A 19415-nucleotide genomic window follows, 5' to 3' on the forward strand; every position below is an offset into this window, starting at 1 on the left:
TCCCCAGTGAGAAGTAGAACCGCCACCACTAGATTTAGGATTAGGGATACATGAAGCACGCTGGTAGGCCAAATATTATAAAATTTTATTTTTTTAACTGTGCAAATATTATTTTAATAATATTTTATAATATTTTAACACCGGCCAAATATCACTACTCGGGATTACATGTGTTGCATGCAAAGACTGTAGACCAGGCTGAAAGGGACTGCTTGATACCCGTGGGGATTCTTTTGAAAAGGTCCAGAACAAAATAGGACAGAAATTGCCTTCTCACCTCATTTGATAAGGGAAAGCAATTTGTTCAAAATAAATCAGCCCGTTTGACAACTCATTCAGTTTAACTCAATTTTAAACGATTCGAACTTGAACACACATTTTATAGCTCGGCTCGAATAAGCATTTTTGTAAACGAGTCAATCTTGAAATCTAAAAACTCGACTCGGATCGACTCGATTACAATTACAACCCTAGGTCTATAGTAATCTGACTTATTTAATTAAATGGATCAAACCCTTCAATAATAACTCGCTATTTTTTTTTTTTTTTTTTGACATGTCCACACAAGAGGGAGAATGAAAATTCGAACTAGTGACCTCCGCTTCATGAAGATTGATCTCCAGCCAATTGAGCTATCCCTTGAAAACAATAACTCGCTAATTTATTGTTAGGTTCGTGTCAAAAATTGTCAGTCTTAAATGTTGCATATTGTATTCGGATTGTGTAGAGACATGCGTACAAAACTATAAAGGTTAGTTGTAACTTGACACATTTACTTAAATGGTTAAATCTCTCATCCTTAACCCGTTAGTTTTGTGTTAAGTTCATGTCCAATTCGCGGGTTGTGTCAAAATTATCAACCCTACATATGAGACACCAATTGGCCACTCAACAAACATGATTAATTTTCAACTCCATAGTTTTGACTAGTGCAAAATGATGGAAAAATCCAATCCTCCATTGGGTACCAAGGAATTGGAATTCAAGATGATAATGGCATTTGATCCATGTCACCCACCACCTGACGAGAATAGCTTGCTTTTTTTTGACATGTCCACACAAAAGGGTGGAGAAGGATTCAAACTGAAGACCAGACGTGGTCCCCAACCAATTGAGCTACCTCTTGCAAACTAGCTTATTGTATACATACACTCATGGTCATAATTTGTGCACTTCACATTGCAGTTACAAGCAGAAAAAACTGTTCATGGCTCATTTTGAATAAATCAGTTCAATAATTTCCTTTACAGTCCAACATTACATGATAGAAAAAGGCAATCCAAACTCATCAAATCAACCTTTCTATACTGTATATAAAGTCAGAAACTGAAGGGCAAATTTTACATAGTGTGCCTTATTGTGCCATGCAATTCTCTCCCATGCATCTTCTTCATCCTTTGGAGATTTTTGAAGATGCTTGACAAAAAAATACAGTGGTTGCAGTCACAAATGCGTGTGAATGTGTCGGCGTCGGAGAAAGCTATGAAGCCTGTTAACTAAAACAGACATTGTGCCTACATTTGAACATGATCCCAGTCAATAGCTCTGTCGTCAAAATCATATTCCGATCGTTGAAGCCTGTTTCGAGCTAACCGGCTCATCGTAGCAAGGCCTGGAAATGAGGGAAAGAAAAATATTAGATGGAGTTGAGACTTGCTAAACAATGAAAACATGAATGAACTGGAAATTTAATATGAATAGGAATGTATAAGGTGTTTCCAAGAAATTCGGATTTTTTTTTTCTTGGCGGAGGTTCAAGAAATTCTGATGGCAAGTATTATTGGCACCCTATTTATGTAACCAACAAATATTGCCTGCCGTTCTGGATCTAGAAACAAGTTTATCTACCAGTCATGCAGGACCATCAAACTCCAATAAAATAAAATCCAAATCTACAAAATGCATTGATATTACAAAAACGTGCATGATTCATGAATATGGATATCGAGTTAAATGTGTAAAAGGATGATGCAACCAGTGAATTCAACTGTACCTTCAACCATCTTGTAAAGAGATGACCACCATCCATCTCTAGAGATCTGGTATTGATCAAGCGACTCTTCAATTACTTTGTCATGCTTTCCTTCCAAAACTCCCCGTAGGGTTATTACTGCATCCTTTGTTTTCTTGAGGATACTGTTCTCATCTTCTATTTCCAGACGTTGAAGATCATTCTGTGATGAGGTTAGACTAACAGCAAGGGCAAACTGGGTAGCAGCAGCCCATCGGGAAGAGGCTAGCCATCTCCTCCGTCCATCTACCTGCTTGTTCTCACCTCTTACCGACTCGTTTTCTCCTTCCCCTCCGTGTACTAAGCTGCGTAAGTACTGTGCATTTGCAGCCCCTGTACTTTGAACCATCTTAGAGAAAGCACTATCTTCATTTGACAGCAATTCCTCTGGGGAATTATATTCTAGAACCTGGTAAAGCCACAGAAATTTCATGTCAACCAAGAAAAAAGAAAACGAAATTAAAAATCTGTCTGGATTCTCAAGTTTAACAACTCATTCAAACTTGCAGTTGTCATACAAAAACGTTATTCATCTTATACAAAAGCAGCAAAAAAGAACATAACAACAGAAGAAGAAAAAACAAAAGAGCTGCAAAAGCCCTAAACATTGAAGGCATACCTGACCAGCATCAAGCAGAAGGATCCTATCACAGTCGATTATGGTATTAAGTCGATGAGCAATAATAAGCATTGTACATGATTTAAATTCTTCTCGAATAGTTTTCTGAATAAGAGCATCAGTTCTAACATCAACAGCTGCAGTAGCCTCATCAAGAACCAGTATTTTCGATCTCCGCAACAGGGCTCGAGCAAGACTTAATAGTTGCCTCTGTCCAACACTGAAATTTTCCCCTGCTTCCGAAACCTTCACAGAATACAAGCAGTTAACAGTCCCATTTTACTTGAAATTATTAAGAAGCAAAGTAACATAAGGTACTTCTGTTGATAATATAGCAATGTCTCATAACAGATTCAAGGCTATTTTGAGAAAATGAAAATACCAAAAGACAACCTATTGTTGGCAGGGGAGTGGGGAGGGGATAAACTTATCAAACAACAAAATCATCCAGAATGGACAATTTTATGATGTAGAGCATTTCACCCATCAACCCAATTCATCTAGTCAAAAAAAAAAAAAAAAAAAAAAAAAAAAAGGAAGGAGCATTTACTCAGCATCCAGACCAAAAGAATCTAATTAATAAGTTATTATTACAAAAAATACAAGGGACATTTTGCTAACAGTTCACAGTCACAAAAAATACAACAAAATCTAATTAATAAGTCATTATCACTCTCATCTAACAGTTACATTTTGCTTTAAATATTAAAAAAGACAAGTAAGGTCATGGTTGTAAGCGTGGGGGGCTCAATTACATGGACTGCTGTTGATAATTATAAGGGACTTCTGTTGATAATTATAGTAATGCCTCTAATAGATTTGAGGCTATTTCAATCAAATGCTATAATAAGACAATCTATCGCTGGGAAAGGGAGGGGGAGGGGGTTAAACTTATCAAACAACTAAATCATTCAGAATTGACTGCTTACGGCAGAGTGTTTCATCCATCAACCCAAATCATGTAGCAAAGAAAAATTAAAATTCACCTCAGCATCAAGACCAAAAGAATTCCTCCTGATGACATCTTTCAAATGTGCCCTCTCCAATGCCTCCCAAAGGTCAGCTTCATTGTGTTCATTGAAAGGATCAAGATTAAATCTCACAGACCCTAAGCAGTGAAATTAAATTCAAGATTAGAATAAAGCAGACTTCATTCATGTATTGTAATTAATTATAACAACCAACTAGGAAAGTAAAGACTCCTATCTCCTATAAGTAAAATAAAAATATAGCCTCCTATAATTGATAACTGTGTCATACGTATCTCAACTATGGTACAGTTGAAACTTGGAGGAATCCATGACACAATGAGTAAATTTAAACAAATGAAATATAAATAGCCCAAAAGTATGCTGATTAATGAGTCGGACTTAAACCCATTAATGCCGCATCTATATCATGGTTAGGTATGAAGCATCCTCTTTGGAAGCTTAAAACCAAGGCCAAACCAAGAAAGAAGCCCTTTTGCTTTTTAGAAGACTTTTCATTTTACCAAACGAGTTTTCTTCTATGGACCCATAGACAACATTTTTCAAATCTGGCCCCCACCAAAAACACTTCTCAATTTTCACCTTTTCAAAAACTTTACTAAACACACACCAAGTCACTTAATGAGTGTAGTCATAGAAACTCAAGCTTCCTTATTGCCCAAGAATAAGAATAAGAGAAACTCCAGCTTCCTTAATGAGTTTCATTTTGTTTGTGCAATTCCAAATAAGAATAAGAGAAAACCATGTGAAGTCAATAAACGTGGAAGAGCCAATTGCAACTAAGCTGTCATCCCAATTTAAAGAAATATTGTGGTGAGTGTACCTGAAAAGAGAACTGGCGACTGTGGTATGATTCCAAGAACTTTACGTAGATCATTCAGTCCAAACTTTGCAATGTCATAATCATCAATTAAGATCCTTCCTCTTTCCAGCTCTACGATACGAAATAAGGCATTGATCATGCTAGATTTCCCTGCCCCGGTCCTTCCAACAATTCCCACCTTGTCAGTTGGAGAAATTGTGAAAGATAACCCATGCAGGACAGGAGGAAGTTCAGGCCTATAACGGAGGACAACATCGTCAAACTTGATAGATCCTGATGAAGGCCATCCAGGAGGGGGCCGGTTGCTCTCGATAACAAGTGGAGCTTCTGAAGGCAAGTCTATATATGTGCCAACCCGCTCAACTGCATTTAAACTATTCTCAGCCAGACTTGCAAGTCTTAGTACAGCAGTCAGCAGATTTGTAATGTTTAAAGCATAACTAAGAAGAAGACCCATGGTGGAGGCAAATGCCTGCTGGTTTTCGGCCCTCCCATTCTGCATAACAGCAAAGGTTGCTGTAAACCATATCATGAGGCCTCCCAATGTTTCCAAACGGATTCCGAGCCAGCGGTTTCCACTCATGTTCACAAGGGTAAATCTAATATTGTTGTCCACAGATTTTCCATTGATGTCTGCCATCCGATCATAAGCTTTGTATGCACGAATGGTTGATAGACCATTCAGCGCTTCTCCAAATTGTGCATAAACAGGAGATCTGCTGATGGAGTCTAAGCGCTTTACTTCACGTGCTGTGCTCTAAAGAAACAAAAAGATGCTCATGTTAAAAAACACCTATTATGCTCCATAAAAATAAAATAATGCTCAACAGTTGAAATATGTATCAAGAGCCAAGGACTCAGAAATCTAATCCAATTTATCAAGGTTTGCGAGGGACTCCAAATTACCACCAGTTTTTCTAGCCAAGTGGTTCCTCTCCCTCAATGGGGGAGAGAGAGGGAGAGAAGGGGAAGAGTTATGGACTCCACCATGGGAAGGTAGGGATTTGTGGAGGGGGATTTCTGCCTCACATTCTCTAGCCCACTCTTACAGTTTTGATCGAGAGAGAGAGAGAGAGTCAGTCCAACTTAATACGAACTTTTGGAAAACTACAAAATCACTAAAATAAGTGTTATGTGATAAATTTATTTAAAATACCCAAAATACTACGGTTTTAGGAGTTACAATGTTGCATTTGACATCCAAGTAACAATATATATATATATATAATAAAAATTTAGACCAGAGAGAGAGAGAGGGAGAGGGTCAACCTTTTTTTTACTATGTTTTCTTTGGTTGAAGGGTAAAATGGACCTTTTAAGTAAAAAATTTGCATGTGCAAGTCACATGCGCAAATATCAATCCATTTTTAACTTCAAACACTAATGGAGGGTGCAAATTGAAAAGAAATGATAGTTTGAGGGAGCCACATGTCACAAATAGTAGTTCAGTGGCTATTTGCAAATGGCCTGGTAGTTCATAGGCGGTAATTGTATTTTCCCCAAAAAGAATAACTTATAGCTATGGTATATGCACTTTACAGTGAAACAATGGGAAATGTAAGATGACTGAGATACAGCACCAAAATAAAGGCAACATTAGAGAACAACAGCTGAGATGGGTTCGTCATGTGCAACGGAAAACCAATGGCTGAACCAGCAACACAAAGTGATTGCCACATGTTGGACTTACAATGACACAAGGAAAGCTTCAAAGAAGTTAACTGAGGGAATGAGAAAGTATTGATGTGACCAAATATGGAGCAGAATGCGAGAAAAAGGTTCTCCACCACCAACCAAATTTGATTGGTATTGTTGAGTTCATCTGAATGTAATACAGGAAAAGTGAATAGAGCGTGGGTCAAATTCACCTTTACCCCCACTTACATTTAAGATAAAGAAACTATTCTAAAAGATAGAATCGAAGAAACATTTGCGCCAGTCATTATTTTCTGTAGCCAATAAAAAACTTTCCTTGGACTTCAGTAAAATTTTCTTAATTTATGCAACATGAATCTGATCTATAGCTCCATATATTAATTAATACAACTTTTGATTCCCATAAAAATGAAGGGCATGAAGAACAGGAAGATAAGCTTTGACATACCTGATAGTATAGGTAGGCCGCATAAAACAAAACCAAAAGTGGCATTATGGCCCATAAAGACATTGTGCTCACAATTCCTATCAAGATGAAAGTAGAAAGAAGCTGTGATACTTGGCCAAGAAACATATTTACAAATGGAGCAACACTCCGATCAATGTCCCCTAGATCCTTTGCAAATCTGTTGATGATCCGTCCAAGTGGATTGGTGTGGAAGAAGACCATTGGAGCTCTTAGTATGGCCTTAAGCATGGCCTCATGCAACCTTCTGGCAGCATTAAGACTTGAAGTGATCAACCAATAAGAGTTTACCAACGTGACCAAAACCTGAAACCAGATAGGTATGGTGTGCAAAGAGATTTAAAGTTAAGATTTTCCCAGCAAATCACACACTAATTATAATATGCATTATACATCCAACTTCTCAAAATAGCAGGAAATACAGCACCTAAACAACCAGGAGGGAGGGGAGCTTGTGTGCAGATGAATAAATAGGAAAGTTTACAATAAAAACTTTCAGCCAATTATCGTTTAACTGTACTCATACCTGACCAGATGATAGAGCTGCATATATCAGATTGTAGTAACCAGGACTGTATTTAATCGAAGTGCCTTGATCAGTCCAATGGCTTAACCAAGTGCTACTTGAAACTCGTAGAACTTCACTCATCACATAGCATAAAAAGAGTATACCAACCACCCATAGGCCTCCTAATGCATCCTTATACCTGTGCCCACAAAATTCAATAAAATCAGCAATCAAAAGAAGTAAAAATAAAAAGAAACAAGAGCCATTATGAACAGGATTAGCTGAAAGTCATCATACCTAAATTTGGGATTAGCTAAATTGTCAATGTCAAAACAGACATTCAGATTATGTTTTACAATAATTAAACACATTCAAATCAATCCTGAAAGATATACAACCTTTATTCTCCATCATTCTTGTTTTCCTTTTCTTTTTCTTTTCAATATCTTGATCTCAATCATCTTACATTTCCCATTTCTCTTTAACTCTCTATTTTCTTCAATTTGTCTCTCAAACTCTATCTAAATCATTTTTAGCTTCCAATTCATATGGGATTTCCCCTTGACAGAGGTTCCTTAAAAGATCATGGACCCTTCCCGATGATTGCATTTTTATACTATGTTTTGGACATACCCATATTAACTAGATTGAATAATTTAGGATATTAGCCGTTGGAAGGATAACTTTTTAAGGGATGAAAGATTCAATGCAATCTGGAGTATGGAAGGAAAAGCCCTATCAGAAAAGGTAACTTGCATGCTGTTCAGATTTAGAGGATAAAAACTTATAAATAAAGACACTTTGCAACCATCTTTCAGCTGTCACTTCTGAATGAGACAAGCATTAAGTCCACAGTTGGAATCAAAATTCCTTTCCAAAATTATTATATAAAAAAACTATATTTGCTACAGTTTGTCTTGTTTTAAGGGAAATGCAACCCTAAAATCATCTCTAATTATCTGTAAGGATGCTCGAGGGTCAAGACAGAATACATATCCAATGTAAAATTATATATTTTGTCCATTTCTTTTACGATGCTCAGACCAAATTTGACTTTTATTTTTCTAAAAATTAAGAATTACACATGAAGTTCTATAACTAAAGAGTAGAAATGAAGGCGACATTTTGTTACCTCATCAAGACATTCCAACTAACAACACCTGTCTCCCGTTCTTCCTGCTTGATAAGGACAGATTTTCCTTCCTTTGGTTTATTTGTATCGTTTGCATTCTTTGGAAAATCATTCACCAACCCATTGGCGACAGGTTTTGCGGAGGTCTTATCATCAATGTTATCACCCTCTTCCTTTTCTTCCACATATTCTTCCATCTTTCCCGCATTTTCCATTAGCTTTTGGAACAGTACGCCGTTAACAGAGAGCTCCTCAAATGTTCCCTCTTCTTTCACCATCCCTTCATGGACCAAAATGATTCTATCAACCTGTGACAGAAAATGCAGCTGATTTGTGACAAGGACTCTGGTCCTTCCTCTTAGTTCTCCCTTAATGCATTTATCGAAAACCTGAAGATTATCATCAATGCAAGTTAGAACACTATAAAATAAAATGAAAGAACAGTTCAACTAAAAAATTTGAAAAGCCAAATATTTTCAAATGTCCAGAAAAATAAAAGGAAGCGAAAAAAAAAAAAAAAAAAATACAAGATATACACAACATACCAGAGATGAGCAAAATAAATATATCAAGAAAAAAACAAAAGAAAATACATAACAAATACATGCTCATCCAATCAGTACCAAAGTCATATTACAAACATGTGTGTGTGAGTTTAGATATACACATACATAAATACATGCATCCATTGTGATGTGGCACGTGCTCTTTGGAGTGTTCTTTTTTCCCTTTTTGATGTGAACTGGGTCATGCATGGTAGGGTTATTGACCTCCTAGATTGCTGGAAAGGCCAAAGAGGTAATAAAATGGTGATAGAGGTGTGGAGAATGGCTCCTTTGTGCCTTATGTGGACTATTTGGAGGGAGAGGAATGCTCGATGTTTTGAAGATAAGGAAATGACAACGGCGGAGCTTAGCAATAGATTTCTCAAATTGTTTTTCCTTTGGGCGGGAGCCTTGAACATTCCTCAAGCTTCTACTACGCATCAATTTGTGGAATTGTGTTCTTCTTTTTATCTTTAAAGGGGTGTGTGTTTTTGTATACTTTCTGTGTATTAGGGTTGCGCCCCTCTACGCTTTTTAATGAATACTTATTTATCAAAAAAAAAAAAATACCAAGATAAATTTTAAATTACAATCAAAAAAATACATGCATAGTACATACATACACACGTGTGTGTGTGTGTGCACGCGTGCGTGCGTGTGTGTGTGTATGTATGTATGTATGTATGTATGTATATCCATTGATAAAAGTAGATCCTATAGTTGCTTGGGCAGGGAAAGAGAGATCGATATATCTACAGTCCAATTATGATAGAAACCAAAACTTTTTTTTTTTTTTTTTTTTTTATATATGATACACCAAATACCTGACCTAATTGAATATATAGTTTGCTAAATACTAACACGCTCATAAAGGAAATAAGATAATTAGGTGGTATACTCTATTTATATTTACCACAGAACTCCTAATAACTTATGCAATTATATATTTTTTTTCTGATAAGTATAACTTATGCACTTATATTATCATTCCAATTGGAAGATCCATTAATGTGGTGGATTATAAACGGATCAATTTAATTATTTTTTTCTGGAGATTGGGAATAGAGGGACTTTCTATAGGACCTATTTTGCTGACAGGATTTATGACCGCTGAGCTACTTTAGCGGCTTGGCCAGTTACTCAAGATTCCCGATGCGCAAAGTCGTGCCTTGTTGGGTAAGTGGTTGTGGAGGTTTGCTACAAAAAGGGATGCTTTGTCTAGGATGTTAGTGGACATTAGATATGATAGTATGAGGGGTGATTGGTGTTCCAAGGAGGTAGGGGGGGCCTATGGAGTGGGAGTGTGGAAATGTGTAAGGAGGGGGTGGGAAGGTTTTGCGCATCATGTGCGTTATGAGGTTGGAGATGGTTCTATAGTGTTGCTTTTGGCATGATGTGTGGTGTGGGGAACTACCTTTGAAGGTCCTTTTTCCCAGAGTTGTTCACTATTGCATGTGGTAAGAATGCATGCGTGGAGGAGAATATCCAGTTCCAAAATAGTAACACTCATTGGAATATTTTGTTTATTCAACTAGTGCATGATTGGAAGGTGGATGTGGTCTCTCGATTCTTTGAGCTGTTGTACTCCCAAAAAGTTAGGCATGGAGGTGATGATACAATTTGTTCGGTTCCATCAAAAAGGAAGTCTTACTATCAAGTATTGTCTAATCTTGTATGGTCCACTTTTCCTTGCAAGAATATTTGGAAAGTTAAGGCTCCCCTGAGAGTGGCACTCTTTGTGTGGATGGCAATTCTAGGAAAAATCTTAACTTTGGCTCTATCATTGTGATCAATAGATGTTGCTTATGCAAAATTGGTGGGGAGACTATTGATCATCTTTTCATTCATTGTGAGACTGCTCGTTCCTTATGGCAGGCCATATTCAGTCGTTTTGGGTTGTCTTGGGTAATGCCTAGCAAGGTGGCGGGTCTGCTTGCTTGTTGGTGGATGAGAGGCCGCTCTAGGAGTGCTGTTGTTTGGAAAATGGTCCCTCTATGCATTATGTGGTGCCTTTGGTTAGAAAGGAACGAGAGATGCTTTGAGGATTCTGAGAGATCATTGGAGGAGCTCACGGCCTTCTTTTTCCCTACACTTTACACCTGGACAGCGGCTTGGCTTGCTCCTATAGTTATTAGCTATCCTGACTTTCTTGTTCTTTTTTCTTCTTCTAGCTAATCGTTTCCCTTGTATACCCCCTGTGTACTAGGGTTGCGCCCCTCTACGCTTTTGATATATAAACATTACTTATCAAAAAAAAAAAAAAAAATACATAAGAGGAATATTATTGTGCTGGAGTGGTCTTGTATGTGTAAAAATTGTGGAGAGTCTATCGACCATTTATTCCTTCATGGTGAGGTTGCAATAGAGATGTGGAATGTGCTTCTTCAACTTGAAGAAGCTTTTTGATGTTGCTTAGGTTATGCCTCGCAGGGTGAGCAAGTTGTTGGGAAGTTAGAGGGGACAGTTGGAAAATCGTCTTGCATTGCACATATGGAGGATGGCTCCATTGTGTTTGATGTTGTGTCTTTGGCGAGAGCGGAATGCACGAAGCTTTGACGAGTGTGAGAATGGTTTGCTCGATTTGAAGAAGTTGATGCTACAAATCCTATATACATGGAGAGTGGCATGGCATACTTTTTCTAAGTTTTTAGCTTTATGTTCTTTCTTTTATAAGTAATTTTCTAAAGGTTAGGAAATGAATCAGATCCTTGCATGTGTGAATCAGATGGGGAGTCTGTTGATCATCTCTTTCTTCACTGTGGGGTGGCGCGCACCATGTGGAATGCCATTTTCGTTCGGTTTGGTTTGTGTTGGGTTATGCCAGGTAACGTTAAGGAGTTGTTTGCTTCTTGGTGGTCGGGTGGTAAAACCAGCAGCGCCGTTGTATGGAAGATGGTTCGTCTATGCCTTATGTGGAGCATTTGGAACGAGAGAAATGCTAGATGTTTTGAGGACTCCTCTAGGAATATAGAGGACCTTATTCATTTTTTCTTGTACACTCTTTTCTCTTGGACTGCTAGTTGGCTAGCGCCTATAGTAATCAGCTTTCAACATTTTTTTTTTATGTTCTCTTCTTCTTTCTCTCCCTCTTAGTCGCTCTCTTGTATACTCCCGGTGTACTAGGGTTGCGCCCCTCTGCGCTCTTATCTATATATCTTTACTTATCAAAAAAAAATTCTAAAGGTTAGGAGTTCTATTGTATGCTTCTTATGTACTTAGATTACCCCCATCAGCGCTTTCATTGAATATACATTATTTATCAGAAAAAAGAATATGAGACACATGCTTGCCTTCTGCTAACCTAAATAATTCTCGAATGTCTCCTTGAAGGTGGAAAGTTTCCATAACACACATCATGACCAAAAACAAACTATTCTACTTCCTATTATGTACTAAAGCCAAAATACTTTTCCCCACGCACTATTCTGACCCAGACATCCCCATATTTAAGTCCCAAAACCTTCTCCAAAAATAACCCCTCCTTCTACTCACCTCAGCACTATAGGCATTCACTTAATAGTGCTTACTTAGTGGCACTCAAATTTGCATATATATATAGACATAATTAAAGAGGAAGACAGAATTTTGAAATATGTGTATGTGTGCATCAACTCTTCTATTTCAATGTAGAAGTAGTTCAGTTCAATCTAAAATATAATCCAGAGGAAGATTTTAGAAATACAATCTATAATCCTGATTACTGCAAACCAGGCCAAAACCTTTTTAGATGAAATTATAAGGCTCCACGCAATTTTAAAATGACCATAGATTATATTGTATCACATATAGCTTGAAGTACAATGTGGAAGCAACATGGAACCATAAGTCTTTAAGTAGATTAAAATTGCCTAACATGAACAGTTACCTGTCGAGCCACATGAGCATCCAGAGCGCTTAAGGGGTCATCAAAAATGTATACGTCAGAATTAGAGTACACAGCTCTGGCCATAGACACTCTTTGTTTTTGCCCACCACTAATATTGACCCCTCTCTCACCAATCTCAGTAAGATCACCTCCCTATTTATTAAGCAAGACAGGTTACAACAGTTAAATAATATGTGACTGTATGAGAAACTCCTTAAAATGCACTTCCATTATAGGACATTGTGAAACCCTTACAGGTAGTAGGTCAAGGTCATGCCGCAATGCAGTCACATCAATTGCCTTCTGGTATCTTGCTGATTGAAAAGCAGATCCAAATAAAATGTTATCACGCACCTGTGAAGTTAAAAAGAAAAAACTATGAAGGTCACCAAATTCAAACAATACCAAGAAAGACCACTTGAGCCAAACTTATCCATCAAAGCAGCCCAAAGCATTTTAGTTTAAGCAATAAACAGAATTATCAATAGAAAGGTTTGTAAGATTGACAGGAAGCTAATTAAGTTTTGCAATTTCATATATTTATTTTAGACTATACTATAAAATATAAGCTTTCTGCAACTTACAGTTGCATTGAAAATCCATGAAACTTGTGGAACATAAGCAGCTGCTCCTCTCATAACAACACTGGTATCTAAGACTGGAGGAAGCTCCCCAAGCATTGCAGAAACAAGTGATGTCTTCCCTTCTCCAGTACTGCCAACAATTGCAACTAAGCTACCAACAGGTATATCCAAATTGATATTTGACAATGTGGGCGTCTCTGCCTGAGGAAAAAATAAAAATTAAAAAACTCAAGGGCTGCAAGTTTTCAGGAAAAAGAAGCAACCCTAGAAAGCTTCCAGTACTCAAATTCTCACCAAGTACAAGACAACATAGAGCTATCATACAAGCAAGCAACTATCAAGAAAACAAATGGTATTAGCACAAATGCACAAAAACGATTAACATGGGATTTGTCCTTGTACCATAGTGCTATCAGAAAGCACGCTTTTTACCCTACTTATTTCATGTTATAATATTCTCTAATTGGGAACATTTTGAAGTGTCCATCTATCAATAACTACCCACCATTTTGCTGAAAGGATTCAAAATATTCTTTTAACCTGGGAGCTCAAGGAAAAAAAGGAAGTTGAACATCTGAGTACCAGTTTTTCTTAAATGCAATCATTATAGTAGCATGAATTATTTCAAAGGTTCATAAAAAATAAAACCAACTGAGAATCATAAGAGAGAAATAGACTTCGAGGATAAATCAGAAACATACATATCATGGTAGTAAATTGGCATGCTTATGTGTGAGAATGTATGCATGAACAATAACAGATAAAAGCAATTACATTAAAAATAGACCTTAGAATCCCAAGAAAAGTATCCATTCTTGATTGAGATAGCTGGTAGTCCTGGATCAAGAGGTGGGTTTGGTAGAAGAATTCTTTCTTCAGCTAAGAGTAGCTCCTCAAGTCGCTTTAAGGATACATTTGCATTAACCACCTGCCAAACTAAGGCAGCATTAGAAGCAAGGAAACAATACATTGGTATTAATCATCTGCCAAACCAAGGCAGCATTATAAGTAGGAAAAACAACACAACCAGTTTAAGTAAGTCGTTTTTCTTTTAATAAGTAAACGCAAATGTATTAAAAAAGCGCAAAGGCGCAACTCATATACACAGGAAGTATACAGGAGAAACGCCTAACTAGAAAAAAGAAAACAAAAAAGGATCAAGAGCAGTTTTAAGTAAATTGCTGAAGAAGAAACTTCCATAAATTTATTTAACGCAATTTTTTTATGGAAAGTTATACAAATTCCTAGTGGGTCTTTAACCTGCAACCACGCTCTCCACCCTTTTCTAATAGGGAGAAGATGCCACTTGAGCTGGACTCATTGGTAAAATGCTATGTCGAAATATATGATATATAAGAATTTTTAATTGAAGTGTAGGATAGTGTAAGTCATATGAAATTCTTATATTTGAAATTCCATCCACCAAATTACAATTAGAATCTAGTGAAAACATATAATAGTTAAGTCAAACTTGCCTCTCACACAAGCTTCCTTATTTAGATGGCTAAAAGGCAGTATATAGGATATGAATACAATGCCCTTGTTTATATAGAGATAAACAGATAAATAGATCCTTATTGTAAATGACAACCAAAAGGGATATCTCACTGCCGCCTCATTGGGATGCAGGGCTTTAGTGATATTGAGACAATTAAGTGGTAGGAGGGGTTCCCTTGAAGCAGCATTATTGGTTAGCAAAATCAAAAGGTCCAAGAGGATGAAAAATTGTTAGAAAATTGTTAGAAGGAAATCAGCAAGATTTGATGGCAGTGACACAAAATAGTGGAGGCCAAAATATTTCCATGTGATCCTTATTCATAGAAGAGAAGCTGAAGATTACATTTAGTAGAAAAGGTGATGTTACAAAAGATATGTCACAATAGCAATAACAACAGTCGTTCTAAAAGGAATATTCAATGGAGAAACAGTACAAAATAGAGGGTTGCATAGGTTGGGAGAAAGGGGGGGGGGGGGGGGGGGGGGGGGTTGTGGCGAGAAAGATAGAGAGAAGAATTTGAAATAGTAGAAGAAGAGGTGGTGATAGCTGCCAAGGCCACATATCTCCTTCTGATGCGGGACAAAATAATCACAAAAATCACACAGTAAAATTAGGTCAAAGAAAGGAGAAAGAAGTTAAAAGAGGAGAGCGAAAGAAGCTAGAAAGAGAGAAGTCAAGAAGAGAAAGGGGAAGATGAGAGAAAGAGGGAAAAAGCTAGGGCAAAGAGGGAGAAAGAAGAGGGGTGTTAAAGTTTTGATTAAATGATTAAATTTGCCTCTTCTTATAAGCTTAAGCTTTTTGGCCAAGTAGTGATTTAACATAGTATTAGAGCCAAAGATCTTGAATTCTCATCCACGACCTTTGGCTCTAATACAATATTAAATTACTTGAGCAATACACATCACTACTCAGATTAAGGGACAAGGAGCAGAAAATGTGTAAGCAGACAAATGACGGCCATTATTATCTATCCTACCTACACATGAAAGCAACGTACAAAAATATTCGAGTAGTATGTGAGATATGTGACCAAGGTGAAGAAGACAGAACCTGAGTTATTATATTAGGGAGCATGAATAAGGGGAAGCGAAGCACTGCGAACAGAGAAAGGGAAGTAAATGCTCTCGCAGGTGTCAGATCACCCCCAAGCAAAGTGAACATTCCAAATGAAATCACAGTAACCACAACTGGTATGCTATTTAGTATAAATCCATTGCACTGCAAAACAAGGGAAAGAGTTAGGAAAACGAAAAAGATAGCATGGCCATGGTCCCAAGATTTTAACATCATTCATAGAGAAAACCCAAGTAGAATACTATAAAGCTAATTAACAGCTCATGTTAACATAAAACTTGCCAATCACAAGCCCAAATATTAGGGGTACATAACAGATGGACCAGTCTCGTCAAACATAACAAAATATTCATATGTTAAAAGACACGAAAAAACTGCAAAAAAAAAAGAAGGGGAGGTCATAGTTAGTGATCAGTTATTATCTGAACTAAGCACTACACACTATTAACAGCTCTGGTTATGAAACAAGGACCCTACACTTCTTTTTTTCTTTTTGTTTTCTTTTCTATTCAGGAAAATGGTCACATATGCTTGATAAGACTCCCATCTCAACGCCAACACAAAATGGTGATTTATTTAGTCTGCATTCAAGCTTAATTTTCAGGCCCTTCATATCGATTTCAGAGACGGACCTCTAGCCATGGCTACAGTACTGTGAACAGTACCAATGGAAAAAAATATATATATATATATATTTCCCCCAAATCTTGACCTGTGTCAAAATTGTAGGAGAAGAAATCCAGGTGACCATGAGCATGTATGTAATCAATTTGTTTACTTTTTTTTGGGCTAGGCAAGACTATGTGTGACTTGTCCATGCAACAGGAAGAAATGACTACAGTTCTATAATTACCAAGTGGCCAAGTAGTTATTCTTCTTAAATAGAAAAATAAATCAATCACCTATAATACATAAAGTGTATCTAAGATAAGACTGGAGAAGAACATATTAATACATTTTTTAATTATTGTAATAGTAAAAAAAACAGTAATTATTGAACATGTCATATGACATACCGCTCCTAGTAGAGATGCTTTACGGAACCAAGACAATTCATCAGTCCGAACACTTTGTACTTTAGATTGGAAACTACTCTCCCATGCATAACATCTGTACCATTTCAGCATAGACAATCAAAATTATTAAAATGCCTATATCACACAAAAGGTCACAAAAACTGTACTAAAAATAAATCATACTTCACAGTGTCCATGGCAGCCAATATTTCATTCATGAGACCGATTCTCTTGTCTGTACGTTGTAACCCCTCCTTAGACAATTTCTGCATTTTGCTTATCACAAGCGTCTGTTCCCACAAAATAACTGAAAAGATTATGGACGGTCCATTTCACTAAATAATTAATGTCAGATGCAGACATGTGAAACAAAATAGAGCCATAATACAATCAACACAACGACCAAAATAAATAACTATAAATTTGATTCAGTAAGTAGAGTCAGATTAATAGACTTTGGATTACCTACCACCAAGATTTTTAGACCCAACAAGCAACACTGACATGATCTACTGCCCTTAAAGTGAAAGTTTTACAAATTTGATGATAGAATATCACAGAAGTTATAAAAAGAAGCAAATATTTGAGACAATCAAACACAATATCTTTCCAATAACAATCAACAACCCTAGTATACAGGGTTATGTGCTGTAGCATTGAGTGCTTCATGTGGGTTTCGGGTCAGAGGGCTTTTGCATTTTGTGAAGTTGGTGTGCTTGTCAGGTTTGAGGGCTTTTCAGGTTTTGTGGTTTCTGCTGTTTTCTTTGGGTTTTTGTAGGTGTTTCTTGTGTATACTGCATGTGTACTTAGGGGAGCCTTCACTTTTTAATAAAATCTTTTTTTTTTTTTTTTGATAGGTTTTTAATAAAATCTTTATTACTTATAAAAATAAAAATAAAAAAAACTTTTAAAACCGATTTTTCCATTTGAGACAATTTGAGAAGAGTCTCAATATACACAAACTAAAAGTTGTAATACAAGATATCATTTACACAACCGGTGCATGGCTTATTTCCAATCCTATGTTATCTAGTTCTCAAAAGCTGAATTGGAGTAATACAAGATATCATTTACACAACCGGTGCATGGCTTATTTCCAATCCTATGTTATCTAGTTCTCAAAAGCTGAATTGGAGTTCCAAGAGATGAATTGGAAGTGAAAAATACAAACAAAAAATATCATAAATAAATTCAACATTGCATGCCAACATAGTCAAATTCCAACTGTTTGAAGTCTCAGCTACACGAACCCATTTTAGTTGTTCTAATCCATTAAAGCAACTATTTTCTTTATGTAATGGTACACAGCACTTAGCCTAACAATTTTAGGCTAGCTGCACAAATCAGATTTTTGCAAGTGGGCATCATTTTCAGTTAGTGGGACGCCACTATATCGTTTCTTTTTTTCACTCCTTCAAGCAACTCTTTCGTTTTTCCCTAGTGCATCAGTAACCTGAACAGTCCTTTTTGTCAGTCATTGTTCTTCATGGCCAAATATTAAACCATCTCAACCAACTTTATCTCATATTGTCTCCAATTATTGCCATGTCAAACTTTGACACAGCCACTCACTTCAAATCATTTCATTTTTTGCCTTTTCCAACATAATATTCAGTTTAGCACAACTTCAGGACATAAATCTTGACTACATAGAATTTTGAACAACAAGGTGCACATCATGACAAATGTCCACCATTCCTTGTAAGTGGTTATTTCTATTATATAACACTGTTATACTAACTGTACCAAAGTCCAAACTTACTCCACTTTTGTGCAGCATGCTCAATTTCCCAAGTTCATGGGTGATTACGCCGAAGAAACAAAATATTCACAGGAGGAAATTCCTAGCCACTGTTATCATACTACACCAACTGTTAATCAAAATTAAATTAAATTTTTTTCTGGGACCTGTTGTTATTAGAAGCTTTTAATTCCCACATGTTTATCATGAACTGACCTCTTAAAATAAATATTTACAATACCAGGAGATCAGTGTAAAGGAAGAAGATGAAACCGAAACAAATTACAAGCATGGCATCAGGACAGTAAATATAGACAAGGGCACACCAAATACAAATATAAATGGCAAAAGATATGATTTATTTTTCAATTGGTAGGTAACACACACATCCAGTGAGTTAGGAACCCACAACCTCACCCTCCACCTTATTCTTATAAGGGGAGGAAGAATCATTTGAGCTAAACCTCATTGGCTAAACCACATTCAATGTAAATATGGATAATTTTCTTTCAAAGATAAAAAAGCAAAGGTAAGGATAACTCTTGGACCTGTATGGGGAACAAAAGAACTAGCAGTAAAGCTCCAATAAGTGAAGCAACGCCCAATTGCTGGTAAAGAAGAACCATAGCAATGACAATACGAAATGGAGCTGACCACAAAGTGTGAAGTGATTGGCATATTTGCTGTACAAGGAAAATAACAAATTAATAATAAATCAAACAAATTACTTTACAAAGAGAGAAAAGCACTAACAATAGTTAAAATAGTACACCTAAATGTACACCAAAGTTACATCAAGTATATGATCTAGAACTACAGTAACGTTCTCTTCATTATTGTAATTAAATTGAATTTATACTGTAGGTTGAAGTAGAAACTGTTAAATGC

General features: G+C 36.6%; 1 protein-coding gene across 2 annotated transcripts in view; it reads right to left on the bottom strand.

Annotated features, from left to right (window-relative positions):
* Positions 1 to 1185: 1185 nt before the first annotated feature.
* The window catches only part of LOC132172117 (ABC transporter C family member 2), a 34350-nt gene continuing 16120 nt past the window's right edge, over positions 1186 to 19415 (bottom strand). For both annotated transcript variants that reach the window (XM_059583567.2, XM_059583568.2), the window contains exons 13-28: positions 19076 to 19210; positions 16970 to 17076; positions 16787 to 16880; positions 15747 to 15914; positions 13986 to 14126; positions 13199 to 13399; positions 12870 to 12968; positions 12615 to 12767; positions 8205 to 8593; positions 7091 to 7271; positions 6547 to 6870; positions 4443 to 5199; positions 3617 to 3738; positions 2631 to 2876; positions 1994 to 2420; positions 1186 to 1612 (exon numbers count right to left, since the gene is read on the bottom strand). In XM_059583567.2, the coding sequence (XP_059439550.2) occupies positions 1515 to 1612; positions 1994 to 2420; positions 2631 to 2876; positions 3617 to 3738; positions 4443 to 5199; positions 6547 to 6870; positions 7091 to 7271; positions 8205 to 8593; positions 12615 to 12767; positions 12870 to 12968; positions 13199 to 13399; positions 13986 to 14126; positions 15747 to 15914; positions 16787 to 16880; positions 16970 to 17076; positions 19076 to 19210 (3642 nt within the window). In that variant the 3' untranslated portion in view covers positions 1186 to 1514. The remainder of the gene's footprint in view (positions 1613 to 1993; positions 2421 to 2630; positions 2877 to 3616; positions 3739 to 4442; positions 5200 to 6546; positions 6871 to 7090; positions 7272 to 8204; positions 8594 to 12614; positions 12768 to 12869; positions 12969 to 13198; positions 13400 to 13985; positions 14127 to 15746; positions 15915 to 16786; positions 16881 to 16969; positions 17077 to 19075; positions 19211 to 19415) is intronic.

Source organism: Corylus avellana, chromosome 1 (genome assembly GCF_965113065.1).
Source record: "Corylus avellana chromosome 1, dhCorAvel1.hap1.2, whole genome shotgun sequence".
NCBI classification, from domain to species: Eukaryota; Viridiplantae; Streptophyta; class Magnoliopsida; order Fagales; family Betulaceae; genus Corylus; species Corylus avellana.